A 16,947-nucleotide genomic window follows, 5' to 3' on the forward strand; every position below is an offset into this window, starting at 1 on the left:
GTATACGTCTTCTTCTTTAATGCATACTTGATGATATCCAAATTTCATATCAATCTTTGAGAACACTATTGCGCCCTTCAACTGATCGAACAAGTCATCAATCCTCGGTAACAGATACATGTTATTGATGGTAACTTTGTTCAACTGCATGTAGTCAATGCACAATCTGAAAGTATCATCCTTCTTCTTCACAAATAATATTGGTATGCCCCATGGTGATACACTTGGCCTAATGTATTGCTTATCCAACATTTCCTTCAATTGAAAATTCAACTCTACCAACTCAGGTGTACTCGTCCTGTAACGTACCTTTGATGCCTGACCTGCCCTTGGCACCAACTGAATAAAAACGTCTACCTACTTGTAAGGTGGCAACTCTGAAAAATCCTCAGGAAATACCTCCTAAAACTGTTGTAGGATTAGGTATTTTCTCAAAACATTTACATCCTCAACTTCCTTACCTTTGTCCCTAGAAATGTTTATTGCAAATAACACACATCCTTTTCTGTGACTACGCTTTGCATGCATAGCCATCACCCATGGGTGTTTCAGTTGGGGAGCAATACCATCCCACATGCATTCATATTGGCAGATTTATACTGGAGGAGAAATACCATATGATGTAATAGATACTAGAAAATTTTAACTTCATTAGGTTCTAGCTACAAAACCTATATTTCCAAATATCATCATCTTAGAATTTCATACAAGGACTTCCATTAAATCCTGAAACAAGGATTTCCATTAAGTCCTAAGACTTATGACCATCAATAGCTCGGTCAACATATATCTAGCAATTCATAACCATACATAAGCATATCATATGTCCATCAATATTAATACATCTGACCTAGACCAAGCTAGGGTTTCAATAAAAAGGACACATCTATACATGCCTAGATTTTATCATTACACAAATATATTTCATATCATGTGTTAGTCAAACCGAACTTCACAAATATCAATAAAAGTTAGACACAAAATCATCGTAATTACACTAGGGTTTGATCACACGAACACATACCTATAAAAGAAAACATTTCTAAGATAACACGCGGGTCTTTCTCACTCATTCCACCAAACCGTCATGAGCTAGGGTTCTAATGTAGAAGAATAGCAAACCAAAACATCAAAAGTTCCAGGATTTTAGACCTTATCATTCAATCCTAACAAGTTTGGATTTCCCGATCATACCAAAATCCCAAACAAGATATCATCAATAAAAATTTAACTAGCATTTCTCAATATCCCTAAGCAACTTAGGATTTCACACATTCACATTAGCATACCCTCGATTAGGGTTTTCCAAAATCTATCTAGGGTTCTGCAAAATCAATTAAGAGGTGGGTAGATTTATCAAGAGATGAATCACCCAAACAAGAATCACCAAGATTCAATACAACTAGTCACAACAAAGTTAATAATAATTCATCAAATGAATAATCTTGTCAATAACTACATTTAAAGTATACTTTTGATTATTTACTAACCTTGTCTTGAAAGATCCTCATTCTTACATATGTTTTCCCTAATCAAAATAATAGAGGGAAAAAAGTGATTAATATTTGATATAACAAAAACTGAATAAATACATAACCCAAAAATATCTATTAAATTTTTTACATTTTACAAATTATACGACTAAAACTTATAATTCCAAAAAATATCATTAAATTAAATTAAATTTATATTTATATATATATATATATGAAAATTATCAAAGGTTGTTCTTCCTCCCCACAAATGACACGAGACCACCTTGCCATCCTTTCACTTACCTACTAAATAAATTGAAGTTACGAAGCTACCCTTCCATCCTTTCATTTACCCACTAAATAAATTGACGTTACGAAGCAAGCCTGTGATTCTTTCCATTGTTTCATTGACCCACTAAAATAAATTGAAGTTACAAATCTACCCTCATACTTTCGGTCGTTTCATGGACCCACTGAATAAATTTACCCTCGAACGTGCAATTTATTAGTCTTTCTGTGTATTTGGACAACCAACGAAATTAAGAGGTAGTGGCTAAAGAGAAAGGCATATTTATTTTAAATAAAAATTATGATTTCTGCTGTCATGGATGATGACCGTGTTTGGAAACTAGTCACGTCTTTTATTGCAATACAGGCAACTGTCGGCTTTTCTACCTTCAAGACGATAACATTATTTGGGAAAGAGTCAAAGGTAGTATTTATTAATTGAACTTTAAGTTTTCTTTCACATTTTTTTCAAAACTTGTTGGACACGCTTACACATCGCCTTCCATTAACTTTTATTTTTTTAGTTTTCCAATAACGTTTTGGACATGCCTAGACATGGCCTCCTAATTTCCCTGAAAATCACTGTAGTCATCCAAGCCAGGACTCCCAACACAATTTATAATCGGCTCCTGTGATTTAATGTATGGAATCAGTTTGGTTTGCATCTGAGAAATCATTAAATCCAGAATCCTAAGGATTGGGATGATGGCAGCATACGATTTTATGGGTGGTAGCCCTAGTAATAATACCCATCAGGAAGTCAAGTCGTCGGTTCCATATCTCATAGGCGGACTGGCTGCCGTGTTGGGTTTGGTTGCACTTTCCTTGCTCATGTTGCTCTGCTCTCTTAATAGAGAATCTGATCAGCACCAAGAGAGCAGTAATGCAGGGAATCACAATAATAATTCTGCTGCTGTCGAACGCGGGGAGAAGAATTTTGAAGTATGCAGGGAAGATACAGAGGCGAAAGTGATGGTGATTATGGCCGGAGATGAAAGGCCTACTTTCCTGGCAAAACCTGCAATGTGTAGAGCCGGAGACATGGAAAATACGGTTTGACAATTTCTTGCAATATTAAATTGGCCAACTGATGAGCAAGGGGATCGCCTTGCAGGTAGCAAAACAGCCTGTAAGTATATTTAGGAGATATTAGTGGAATGTTAGGAGATATTGGTAGAATGTGAGGAGATATTGGTGGAATGATAATTTTATTTGTATAGGGCATTGTGCAGAAGATATTTTTTTTTTGTAAGTTCAGCAGGATTTTTTGATTTTCAAGTTTAGATGTTTATTATTCACCCTATTATGAGGGCGGGGAGGGTAGAGAGGGTAGCACAAAATTTGAACCAGAGATTTCTGGTTTGGTGAGATTTCATTTCAGAACCATTCCCACTTGAGATAACTTAAACTATCTAAAATAGACTATGTATAAGATATCTTTATTTGTAAAAAATTTTGTTATTTTGGATTTCCTAAATTAAAATTCTATAATTTTAAATTTTTTCTTCAAATTTTGATTTTTGTTTTTTAAACTTGGTTTTTCATTTCAGATATATTTTTTATTATATTTATAAATTCAACATCTTTAAAAAAGTTTGAGGCGAAAAACGGTTGAGGGCCGAGGCCCTACTGTATTATAAACAGTTGATCACTTCTACCCTATTATAAAATGTCCACAAATCCTATCAAATTCTAGACAAATCCTGCCAAATTCTAGGCAAGTCAAACAAGAAATAAAGGGAAAACCCTCCGATACGACGGCTTTGTGTAATACTTTTAACAAGATACCGCGATAACTTGCTCAGGCATGATATTGAATCCTATGGAAATCCATCCATCTGGTGGCGATGAGTTTACAAAAAAACAGCAAAGAATTAAATTTCGTCATTGACCTTATTTAACCCTTAGGTCTATGTTTCGTTTTGTTTTTTCGGGATTGTGGTCTCATTTCAACATTAAGGCTATCTTAGGTTTTGGGTTATGTACCATTAGATGTGTCTATTAGATTTTTGAAATATTTTGGAAGGCCTAAAATCGCTTACTTTCACCTGTCTAATAAATTTTAACATATTTTCGAAATCAAAAGTAAAATTATAATAAAATCTCAATGCTAACAGGGTTTACTCTAATAGGATTTATTGAAGCTTTTCATGGGCATATACTTAATAACCCATTCCGAGCAGTGGACACCGAACAAACAAACATTTTTCGGTATTCGAACTTCGCTAACCAAACTCTATCACGTATCCTATTTTGTATTGAGAAATTACTTTTAAAACAATTTTGTAGTGTAAATGATGGCAGCTCAGTCGTGGTGGTCTACATACTGATCCCTAGCCCACAAAGTTTTGGGTGCGAAATCTTGTACTCAACCATTACTTTTTCAGAACTTTACTGTGATTTAGTAAAGGGAATTGGAAGTAGCACTTCCATTCATACAAAATGATTCTTAACTCTTAGCATGAGATTCATAACTCTGGAAAAAAATAAAATTATTCTTTAAAACAAAATTAACTATCACTTTGCTTCATAACCATTGGCTCTGTTCCAAATGTATTAGATAATAAAATCTATAGTCAATCAATACATTCAAGGCCAAGTAATTACATAACAATTGAGTTTATTCCAAACCTATCAAATTCTAAAACATACAATCAATCGATATACATTTAGTAAATAACCACAGTTATCCGAGAAAAGCGTTGATCTATATTTAAACTGCGAACTCTAGCCTTCCAGCCTAAAAGTCTTGTCTTACAACATTTTGTACAATTTAGCTCAACCTTGTAATCAACAACCATATACAGCATTTTAATTGAATCGTAATTCTGTTACAAAGACTCACATTCGGCACTTTATAAAAATATGCGATATGTTTTGTTGCAACATTGCTCATTTATAACTAATTTTTAATTTTAGTTTTTAAAACCTAGTATTTTATACTTGAATTATCACAATAATTGAATTATCACATTAATTTTGTTTAGTGTTTTATGAGTCAAAAACTTATTTAACATATCCAATGTTTAAATGGCATACAAATGGTAGCAATGTTGTTATGCTTTTATAGGTAATATTGGAATGACCAAGTTATTTTTGTTTAACTTTTATACTTTTTTTTTTTTTTCTTTGCTAAGACTAACCTACGCACCCGCGGGGATTTGAACCAGTGACCTATCGCAAGGAGTGCCTTAACAACGCACCCATTCACCGTCAATCCAAAGCCCCGTGGGCGTTTAACTTTTATACTTAATTTTAATTTTAATAATGTTAAAGGTAAACTGCTTACAATTTTTTTGTTTTATAGATATATAGTGAGACATGTATGGGAATTGAACTTATGTAGATAGTTAAGGGATTACAAACATTTTTTGCCAATTGTATCACTACCCACGGACTATATTAATTAAATTAATAAAAATTAAAAATATTATTTGTTATCTTTAAAGTTAATTTTTTTAGTATAATTTATGCTGATCTTTGTAATTTTTATGCCTTATTTGAAAAAGTTACAAAATTACATTGAGTCACAAATTTACTTAACATATTGTTGTTGTTGTGAAAAACACCCTCCTAAATTCTGACTGCATTTGAATTTTGGAGTCTTCTTTTGATCTTACGATCTGTCATTTCAAGTTGTCTGTTGTCACTTCATGGTTGATTAATGTTTCACAAGTGCCTAAGTCTTCTTCTCATATTCTAAAGTGTTGGGATCACTATCTTACACATACTCAATCTTTGATGCTTTTTTAAGCACACATCTTCTTAGCAAGCTTAATAGTTAATGACTATCCATGCAGATAGGCACTGCACAATTCTTGGGAGTAAGGCTTACACAGTCACTAAGAATAGTTCTTGTGCAATGTTTGCTTACAATGCTTACGTAGTCATTGTTGAAAGTAATTGCGCCATTCATAAGGACGTTGCAGTACACAATCCATGACAATGGTCAATATGCAACATCATTTGACAGTCTCTCTCACTCTTTAGTGCAAAAGTATCATCACTTGGGTGAATTTTCGCAATTTTCACTTTTGTGCGCTCTTTCTTTCATAAGTGTCTCTTTCACTTTCACGACTGTCATTTTTTCTTGCTTGTACTTTCACAAGTGTTACTTTTTCTTTCTCTTCACTTTAGCATGTGTCGCTTTCACTTGCTTTATCTTTTGCAAGTGTCATTTTCAATTTTTCTTACTACCGCAAATGTTGCTTTTAACTGTTTACACTCCTACATGTGTTGCATCATAGCACAACATTAGAGGCACCTCTAGCACACTCTTCTACATTAGTTGATCATGTATATCATATCAACATGTTATAGGTGCATTCCTATAACTTAGCACACTTTTTGGCTGTAGTTGACACTTTTGTCGTAATTTTCATTCTAAGTGTTTCAAAGCTATGTTTCACCTATCGCACTTAGCAATAAGTGTCACTTTGATGTTGTTTCAAGGTATGGATGTTGATTTTTGGTTATGTGCATTCTTTTGGCTTGTGTTTATGTTATATGAGTGTGATATCACTATTTCAAGACTTGTTTGGAGATCTTTCTCTCTCATGTCTTATTGATCCCACACTGTCATTTTCAGAGCTTTCATTGTCTTTGCAACTTGCTAACCTTTCTCTATCCTGGAACTATGCAATGCACAATCATAAGCCACAATTAAGATTCCTCTTCCTTTTGGAACTATGCATAGCGCCATTCTAGAGGATGGTATCCTTGAACTGTACACTCAGGAACCTTGAAGTCTTAACCGTCACTTTGGTTGCATTGCCTTGTCAACTACGTAGTTCTAGTTCCTCCTGCCCTGGATTGTGCATTGTGTAGTTGCCGTGGATAGTAAAGCTTATATGTGTTAGTAACTTGCCCAATTTCATAATCTCCAAAGCCTCCTTTTTAGCTATTGTGCATTACACAGTTATAGTGTGTAACCTTGCTTCCCTACCTCCATAACTTTCCAAAATATGTAATCCCTTCATGTGATGGGTCTCCTACTACGCATTAAATAATTTTGGTGAGAAATAGATAATCTCTAGGTTATTGAAACCCTCAATTGCGTAATTCATTCAGAATGTCCCTTAATCACTAAGCATTGCGTAGTTACAGTGGTTAGTCATGTCCCCTTTATAGATTGAAACCTTTAATTGTTTACTACCTTGACCTATCTTGCCTCTTATTGCACATTGCATAGTTACAATGGACATTGGGGTCTTCCTTAGGTCCTGATAGTCCTCAACTCTGTAAATTTTGGCTTCTCGCTCTAAAAAACCTTGCCTATTGCCTTATCATAGTTAACATCTTCCATGAGCAAGCGAATATATAATAGGTGGTTTTTGGACTGTTGTTGGCATGTGATGACTATAATTCATTTGCATGTGCTATCATTTCAACATGGAAATTTGATCCTTAAGGGTGGTTTTCACAGAGGGGTTACAAGTGAGCACTTGCGAAGAAGGAGCAGAAGAAAGAATCATCATGAAGAACATGAAGAAATCCTAGACCATGAAAGAATGGTGTCACCTCAAGTTCAATAGAAGGATCTAACATTGATCCAAACCCTTTGGATGATAAGTATGAGAAAGAAAAAATACATCATGAAGAACTCAAAGTCATAGCAAAAAGGAGAAAGGCTTTTCCTGGGCACATCACAATGAAGTTCCATGCCATTAATGCCAAGTCATGGCTTGTCCCGGTGTCATCACAAAGTCATATGTTTCAATGTATCTTGCAATATCAATCCTATAATGTAATTATTTTATTTTCAAAAATGAGAAAATGTAAAATGTGCGGAAGTACAAGGGTCTCATATGGATTGAAAAAAGTCATTAGAAATTTCTAAAGTTATTAGAAATTCAAAGGTCATATAGGAATTTGAAAAGTTATAGTAGAAGCTCAGGAGTCACATGGGAGGTGAAGAGTCACATCATTTGCTATAAACACATCCTCATAGCTCAAGTGAGGGGACTTTCGAGTTTGTACTTTTTATCTTGGTTTCTCTAATTTGGAATAGGAGAGAAGATCTTTCTTTGGAGGAGCTAGTTGTGACTTAATCATCCAATACTGAGGCTAGTGTTGCAGCATTGTAATTTTGAATCTTGGGACTTTCACTTAATATATCAAGCTCTTAGAGCTAACACACTTTCATGCATATGTCATGAACGATTGTCAGACTATTATTTTGTTGTTTTGGTTTATGTTTATGTTAACACATACTAATGAAAATGAACTATTTCATTGGAATTTTGATGCATATTATTGAATGTGAATTTTTAATTCCTTGGAAGATGATTATTATCTTATGAACTATTTTTCATGTTAACTAATGATTCCTTTGATGCTCTTGCGTGAGTAATAAAATGTAGAAATAAGAGATGCAAATGAAAAATACATTCAAATAAGATAGAGAAATTTTATAAGAGGGACCGGAGGTTCGTGGGATGGCCAAGCCCAAGTAAAAACTTAAGAGGTGTCTACGCTATATGTGCAACCTACAATGTATCTTCCTTTCATTGATCTGATGAAGTGAATATCATAAAATTAAAATAATTACGAAAATCGAAATGCTACTCTATTTGCACGAAATGGAAATGGTGCTTGCTAAAATGCAAGTGTTGTACTAATTGTAATTAAGCTATAGAAGTGTAAATGTTGCATTCAAAGGAAACCTAGTAAATGGAATGGAAACAATAATGCTTTAAATAGAAGCCCTAGCTTAATAATAAGGAAAGAAAACTAATCTAACTTGCATGAAGGAAAGAGCATGTAATCAATCACTACATTCCAAAGAGTTTAGATCATTGACAAATTTCATTAGATGTAAAAAAAAAAAAAAAAACACATTATTATGTGATCCAATTCATAAATTTGTCTTCTAACCCAAATTGCAAAGGTGAATTGCGATGGAGAAGAGGCAAGGCTCAAGAGGTATTTTGTGTTACTCAATCATGGATTCAGAGCCTAGAGGCCATTGATTCAACCATAAGGGACAAAAACCAATATTTTGGAGCAAATTTGGTCATGTTTACACATGCTACATGATTTCTAGAGGACTGCTACTCCTTGAGATAACTTGTTGAATGCCCAACAAAATAAAATAAATATGAGATGGAAAAAATTTAATTATTAATTAGGATGTCCTAGGACTCCATTCCAGTGGAATCACTCAAAAATATCCCTGTTAACATGTCCTAAAAAGTAGGAGAAAATTACTACTCTAAAAATCATAAATTCTAGAATTAGTGAGCTAGTTAACCTACCAAATGCCTAACCTAATCAAGTGAAAATGCTATCGGGTAAATTTTGTTATTAACTTGGATGTTTTTATGACTCAAAAAAAATTTGAATCAACCCAAACGAAGATTAACAAGTTCTAAATAATAGCAGAAAATTACTATTATTTTTCTACAAGAGACTTCCATAAATTCTAGATTTCTGAACTAGAAATTTATGACTTTTCCAAGTTTTTCTAAGGATGCATCATTCTTCTGAATCTGTAAATAACCTATAGAGAAAACTCTCTTCAATCATTTAACCAATATAACCTACAACAAAAGAAGCATGAATAGTAAATCCAGAAGAGACGCAAGTGAAAACGACATTCAAAGAGGATAGAGAAATTGTAAAAGAGTGTTATGAGGCTCTTGGGATGGCCAAACCCAAGGATAAAGAGATTCATATAAATGAAACCAGGCTTTAGAAAATTAAAATCGCTCGAGACTTCATTATTTGAATCAATCCAAGTACATCCCTGTTAGAAATGAAATGGAGGTATTAAATAGCGAGTTTTGTCCACAAGAAGACTAAGAAGTATATGACCTTAGAGAAAAATTGGAATGCATATTATGCAAATGGATGGAGAATAACCCTCCTCAAAATGAGGCAAATTTATTCTCCAAAATCCTTCAAAAGGTGGATTTGGTTCCCAACACTAGGAATCTTCATTAAATGAGAGGGAACATATTCCTAGATTTTGTCAATCGTTGGAGCTCTAGAATTTATTCAATAATTTATTCATATCATGTTAATTTATTATCCAATATTGGTCCTCCTTTACCAGGGAGAAAGTCCCTAGATTATATCAGCCTCCAAATCTTCATAATCTGCCCAATATTCTCACATTATTTTACAAAAATAAATAATATTAGCCATAAATATGAAATTATCTCTAAACCTTCCTAATAAACCTATTAAAGAAAAAAACATGTCATTTGATGTAAAAAGAGAGGTTTAATGTGCTAAAGGATGTATCTAATTTGGAGGCCTGTCAAAGACCACCTTCACAACTAGGAAGGGTTTCTATGAGTGGTTAGTCATGCCATTTGGCCAATTTAATGCACCAACTACATTTATGAGAGTAATGAATGATGTATTGTGCTATTTTATAGACTCTGTTATTATTATATATTTGGATGATATACTGGTATATAGTGATTCTTGGGAGCAGCATATTTCACAATCAATGCAGGTGTTGGAAACATTGAAGAAGCACTAGTTTCTAGAAAATCTGAAGTAGTGTGAGTTTACAAAATAATATTTGGTGTATCTGGGGTATGTGATCAGTGGAGGAGAGTTGAAGATAGCTCCTTCCAATATGAAGGTCATTATGAAATGGTTGATGCCTACTAATTTTTTTGAGAACAGGAGTTTCATTGGTGCAACACAATACCTAAGGAAATCTACTGCCTCATTTTAAGTAGTAGCAACATCAATCCACACCATAACTGCAAGTGGGAAGAATTTCCAATGGGAAAAAGGTCATCATACTTTTGAGGAGCTAAATAAGAAGATCAATTAAGCACTAGTTTGGGCATTACCAAACCTGGAGCGAGCCTATGAAGTGGAGACAAATGTGAGTGGGTATGCTATCAAAGTTGCCTTCATGTATGGAGGAAGACTAATATGCTACCATTATGAAGTATTTCATGGGGTAGATATTAACTATGCTACCTATGACAAGGAGTTTTATGGCATGGAGCAAGGTGTGAATAAGTGGGAACACTATCTAATGGGAAAGGAGACAATAATCCATATAGATCACCAACAATTATAGTAATTGCAGGCCCAGAGTAAGCTACAACAAAAATGAATTACAAGTGGATGAGGTTTTTATAGCAGTTTCATTTGGTCATCAATTATAATAACGAAAACAAAAAGACATTGGCTGACATGCCTTCAAAGCCACCCACATCAAAGACAAAAAAATTGGGGACTCTTATGCACATGGATCCATTCACCCATGATGCATACATTGAGGCATACTTAGAGGATGAGGACTTCAAGGAGGCATGTCAGTAGTTACAAAGTCATATTCATGTGCACAATGATGAAAACACCACTAACTACCATCTCTAGGATGGGTTACTATATATTATGGATAAGTTATGTGTTCCTAAAGGTGAGCGATTGGAGCTCATTAGATAGGATCACACCTCCAAGGATGTAGGGAACTTTGGTGTGTGGAATATCGTAGCTAAGTTGCATAGGTATGTGTATTGCTTAAAGGTGCAAGAGTAGGTGGCTAGGTTCATAAGAGGATGTATTATGTGTTGTACCAACAATACTTGAAATAGTAAATATGTTCTATATCATCTCTTAGCTGAACCTACTCTTCCTTGGGAAAAAAATTCCATGGACTTTGTGAGAGGTTTACCAACAACCAAGAAGGGATAGGACTACTTGTTCATCGTAGTTGACTGTTTCAGCAAGATGTGTGTTTTGCTTCCCTATAAAAATACCATCAATGGCAAAGATGTAGCAAAATTGTTCTTTGGATAGGTCTGGGAGCACTTTGGGATACCAAGGAGCATCATTTTAGATTAGGCTACAAGATTTATCAGTGCATTCCAGACTACATTATGGGAGAGTCTGGACACAAAGTTGAAGAGATTGACAACATTCCATCCACGGACAGGTGGGTAGAGAGAAGTAGTCAATAGGAATTTGATGCAGCTTTTGAGGGAATAAAACCATAAGAATCCAAAGACCTGAGATGAAAATTTGGTATATATAGAACATTCTTACAATAGAGGAGTCCACATTTCTACAAAAAAATCCCCATTTGAAACTTGTTTTGGATATTTGCTACCTTCACCTTTGGATATTGCATATTGGTAGTAAGGAGTGAGGGAAGATCCTACAGGATATGATTTGAGGGCTGAAAAATTTATAGATAAGATCAAGTAGATCCATCTACAGGTACCAGAAATACTACAGAAGTTGCAGGATACATATAAGGCTAGACATGATCAACCTAGAATAGGTAAATTGTTCAAGGTGGGAGATAACCTATTGCTACAATTGACCAAGGAGAGGCTACATGGGCTTGATAAGAAAATCAAGGTTGTAAGGTATGGTCCCTTTCAGATACCGAAAAGGATGGGTGATAATTCCTTTCAACTCAGTTTACCACCATATATGTTCATTACTTAGATGTGAATTCATAGATTTAGAAACTCTATGAGCCTTCCATGCTAGTCGAGGAAGAGGGACAAATCCTACCTTCTATGGAGGATTTAGCACCAAATGCTCAGGAAGAGTTGAAAGAAAATAAAATTTTGCAGAAGAGTTCCAAAAGTACAAGACATGGGCAACATGACCTTTGGTAGAATGGGTTGAAGGGACAACTTCTAGGCATATCTAAATGATACACAAGAGAGAAGGTGGAGGAAGAATTTCTTCACCTCATTCAATAGATGATTTTTGGGACCAAAAGCCTTCCAAAATGGGGAGGTGTGATCCATATTGGATCATTATAATTTATTTCATCCATATCAATCCATTTAGAGTGGAGAACGTGGAGGAATCAGTTGATGGGATGTTTTCACTCGCGGGACCTAGTTTGGCAAAATGAGGTCTGAAACTTTCTTGGAGCATTTTGAGGTATCAAACGAGGTTTTTTGGGGGTAAAAATTTTCCACACTAATTCCGCACTTTTTCATGTTATTCTAGAAATATATATCCTTACAATGGAGAAAAAAGTGCACCAATCAGAATATGTATGCGAAAGTTATGCCACTTAAAAGTTGACCTTCTCGTTTTCAACACCATGGTTCGAGAGTATGCCACATCAACCCCATTATTCATGTAATGAATCTAGAAACGTCTAAGTTGTAACTCTAGTTAAGAGTAGAGGTAGTCAAACTTAACCACTAGTAGGCTATCAGGTTGTGTTATAACTTAGCGACTAGGAGGAAGCGACATTCCATTATTTCAAGTGCATTTGTTCCATAGCTAAGAAAAAATAGCCAAGAAGGATAGGAGGTAGAGCACACATACAAAATTTGTGAACCGTATCATCCCATGGGTCATGGGTCATACTTCTTTATACCTATAGCCATATTTTCAGACATAGAAAGAGAGTGAAGTGATCTCACCTGGTAGCTAGGTTTTCTCCCAAAAGGATTTCCCGGAGAATATATTGTGTCTTATGTCTGTCTGAGATTTTATTTTTTCTTTCTCTATTTTTTGCGTAATTTCCATTCGCATGGACGTACTAATTACAGTAAAATCTACAAATCTAGAAATTTCATAAAACTATAATAGTGTGTAATTTCAATTCTTTATTATAATATTATCAAATTTGTTGTGACGAATTGTCCCATGAAATATCCATGGAAGTTTACTGAAAGTTATGCAGAATATTGCAAAATGCGGCAATAATATAATGAACACCCAACTTCTATTAATAGATAAAATAACAAAAAATTGTAGAAAGAAAGTTATCTAGAATGGTGTTTTTTATGCTCTTGACCTACGAGAAGATGCTAGAATACCAAATATAGAAAGAAATACAACCTAGAACACAAAAAAAAATGAGAAAAAATGGCAATTATTTTATTATTTAAAGATGAAAGAAATGTTCACTTGCCCCTTCGAGGGGGCAACCTCCAACAGAGCAAATCTCGATTACAAAATAAGACACGACGCTCCTCAATGTGGAGTCTCTATCCTTTATATAGGATTCATACATGCAATACCATGGGTCAGTACCATGGTTCTCTCAATACCATCTATCTAATACCATGGCTCGTTTGGAACTAACTGTGGTCTCTTTCTTTAAATGCAGGTCAACCACTTACAATTATTAATACAAGCTTTATTGACTCTTTAACTAACTATAACTATGACTCGACCCTATTACATAAATAAAGGGGTTAGGGCTGGATCCTAACATGCCCTCCCCCATAATAAACAACCTTGTGCTCAAGGCTAAAGCTGTGGGAATTGCTGAAGAATAGTGGTTGGTTCCCATGTCACATCTTCTAGAGAGTTGTATTTCCACTTGACGAGGACTTCCTTGATCGTGCGACCTCATAGATGTCATTCTCGATTGTCGAGGACCTATTCAGGTTGGAGCCAGAGTGGACCTTCTTCATCCAATTCAGGTAGACCAGTTTGAATTCTACAATTTTTTCCCACAACTTTTTTGAGGCATGATACATGGAATATGGGATGGATTTTTGCAGTTGGTGGTAAGGCTAGCTTGTAGGCTATTTCTCCAATGCACTGAAGTATTTGATAAGGTCCGTAGAATTTTGGAGCTAATTTCTAACAACCCTTGTCTTTGAGTGATGTTTTCTTGTATGCTTGCAGCCTCAAGAATACCTAATCCCCTTCTTGAAATGTGCGCTCTGAACGATGTTGGTTTGCTTGTTGCTTCATGCGATTCTGAGCTTGATGGAGATTATCTTTGAGACGAGCTAGCATGGTTGCATGGTTTTGTGGGAGTTGATCCACTGCTTGCACCTTAGAGAACCCATGGATATAAGAAGTAGGTGAAGGTGGGAGTTGACAATACATTGCTTCATATGGAGTCATCTTAGTGGTGGTATGATAGTTAGTATTATACCTCCATTCAGATAGAGGTAACCATTGTACCGATTGATGTTCTTTTTCTGAAGTGGAGCACCTTAGGTAGGTCTCCAAACATTTGTTGACTGCTTCAATTTGACCATCAGTTTGGGGATGACAGGAACTACTTAGCTGGAGTTGGGTGCCTTATAGCTTGAAAAGTTCTTGCCAAAAGTTACTAGTGAAGGTCGGGTTACAATCAGACACAATGGAAGTGGGCATGCCATGAAGTTTGAAGATCTGGTCCATGAAAGCTTGAGCCACCAAAGCGGGGGTAAATGGGTGGGGTAGGGCATAAAAATGAGAATATTTAGAAAGTTTTTCCACAACCACCATGATGACTGACTTGTTGCCTGACTTAGGAAGACCAGTAAGAAAAGGTTGTAAGGTGCCTGGGGGCTTGATTATTTCTCCTTTGTGGCGTTAATACACATCACATTCAGCTACATAGTAAGAATGTTAGTTTTCATGCCTGTCCAAAAGAAGGAATGATGAGCATAAATCTTCTGAAAGCCTACATGGCCTACAATGGGAGATGAGTGCAACTCTACCAAAATGCGCGTTTTTGAGGGTGGATGTCAGTGATATCACTACTCTATCCTTGTAGCGAAGAATCTCATCCTTCCAAGAGTAGCCCGCTGTGGAATTAGGATATGCTCTCAACTTATTAATGAGTTGAGAGAGAGGGATGTGAAAACCATTCCTTGTGGGCTTCTTCAATCCAATCTATAACGGGAAGAGAGATTGATATCAAGGTGTTGTCATCCTCAAATTGGCGTTTTAAAGCATCCGATACAACATTTTCACGCCCTTTCCTGTAAATTATCTCATAATCATATTCCATCACTTTGGCCAGCCATTTATTTTGCTAGGGCGAGGATAAATGTTGCTCCAAAAAATATTTGAGTCTTTGATGGTCTATGTGGATTTGGAAATGCCCCCCAAATAAGTAAGGTCACCAGGTGTCTATTGCATATAAGATGGCCATCATCTCCTTCTCATAAGTAGATGGTCCCAGATGTTTCCCACTTAGTTGTTGGCTGGTGAAAGCCAAGGGTCAACCTTCCAACATTAAGACAACCCCAATACTAGTACCTAAAGCATCACATTAAATCACAAAAGATTTGGTGAAGTTGAGTAATGCCAATACGAGAGTGGAACACATGGCCTGTTTGAGAGCCATAAACACCTGTTGTGCTTCATCAGTCCAGAGGAATGAATTTTTCTTGACAAGGTTAGTAAGGGGTCTAGAAATGCGACCATAATTGCAGACAAATTTGTGATAGTAGCCTGTGAGACCCAAGAATCCCCTCAAATGCTTCAAGGTCTTTGGTTGGGGCCAATCCTGCATTTCTTGGATCTTTTGGGGACCCACCCTGACACCTTCACGACCCACAATGTGGCCCAAATACTCGAATTCTTCCATGCCAAAAGATCACTTGGACAGTTTGACAAATAATTTATGCTTCTAGAGCAGTTGCAAGAGGAGGTCTACATGCTGAAGATTTTTTTCCTAGGTGAGTTTGTAGATGAGAATGTCATCAAATAAAACAAGGAAAATTTTTCTGAGATATGGTTTAAGAAGGTGATTCATGAGGCTCTGAAAAGTGGATGGGGCATTACAAAGACCAAATGGCATGACCAAGAATTCATAATGGCTTTCATGAGTTCGGAAAGTAGTTTTGGGAATGTCTAATTCTTTCATGAGTATTTGGTGATGGCCCAAGTGAATATCTAGCTTAGTAAAGAATTGAGCACCATTTAGTTCATCCAGCAAATCATCAACAATCGAGATAGGGAATTTATCTTTGATCGTGAGCTTGTTGAGGGCCCTGAAGTCTAGACACATGTGACATTCTCCATCTTTCTTGAGCACCATGACCACTAGTGATGAATAAGGACTGATGCTAGGACGAATGACACCGGCTTCCAAGAGTTCCTTGATGATTTTTTCAATTTCATTCTTTTGGGCAAAAGGATATCTATACAGGTGCACATTCGGTGATTGTGCCCCTAGGACCAAAGTGATGCTATGATCATGTTCCCCTCTAGATGGTGGAAGCTATTTAGGTTTGTCAAAGACCTATTGGTGGTGGTTTAAGACTTATTTCATCTCAGGATGAATATGAAGAGTAGTGGGTTTGATGGCCTGGATGGCATTAAATTGGGCGATAACTTCATGATGGTCCATTTTCAACAATGTTTCCATTTAATGGGAGCTGATGATAGAAGGAGCAACTGCCTGTAGTCCATGGAGGGTATGCATGTGGTCATTCTACTTAAAACTCATATATAACTCCTGGAAATCCATTGTGATTGGGCCTAGTGTGTGAAG

The 16,947-nt window shown here is 35.8% G+C and overlaps 1 protein-coding gene across 1 annotated transcript; it reads left to right on the forward strand.

Annotated features, from left to right (window-relative positions):
- Nucleotides 1-2,305: 2,305 nt before the first annotated feature.
- Nucleotides 2,306-3,169, forward strand: LOC149145372 (protein GLUTAMINE DUMPER 5-like). Its single transcript, XM_089450136.1, has one exon. The coding sequence runs from the start codon at nt 2,466-2,468 to the stop codon at nt 2,820-2,822; it is 357 nt and encodes a 118-aa protein (XP_089306262.1). The 5' UTR covers nt 2,306-2,465; the 3' UTR covers nt 2,823-3,169.
- The last annotated feature ends 13,778 nt before the right edge of the window (nt 3,170-16,947 follow it).

This window comes from Pinus tabuliformis, chromosome X (genome assembly GCF_031772625.1).
Source record: "Pinus tabuliformis cultivar Carrire ecotype Pingquan chromosome X, CPIR1, whole genome shotgun sequence".
NCBI lineage: Eukaryota > Viridiplantae > Streptophyta > Pinopsida > Pinales > Pinaceae > Pinus > Pinus tabuliformis.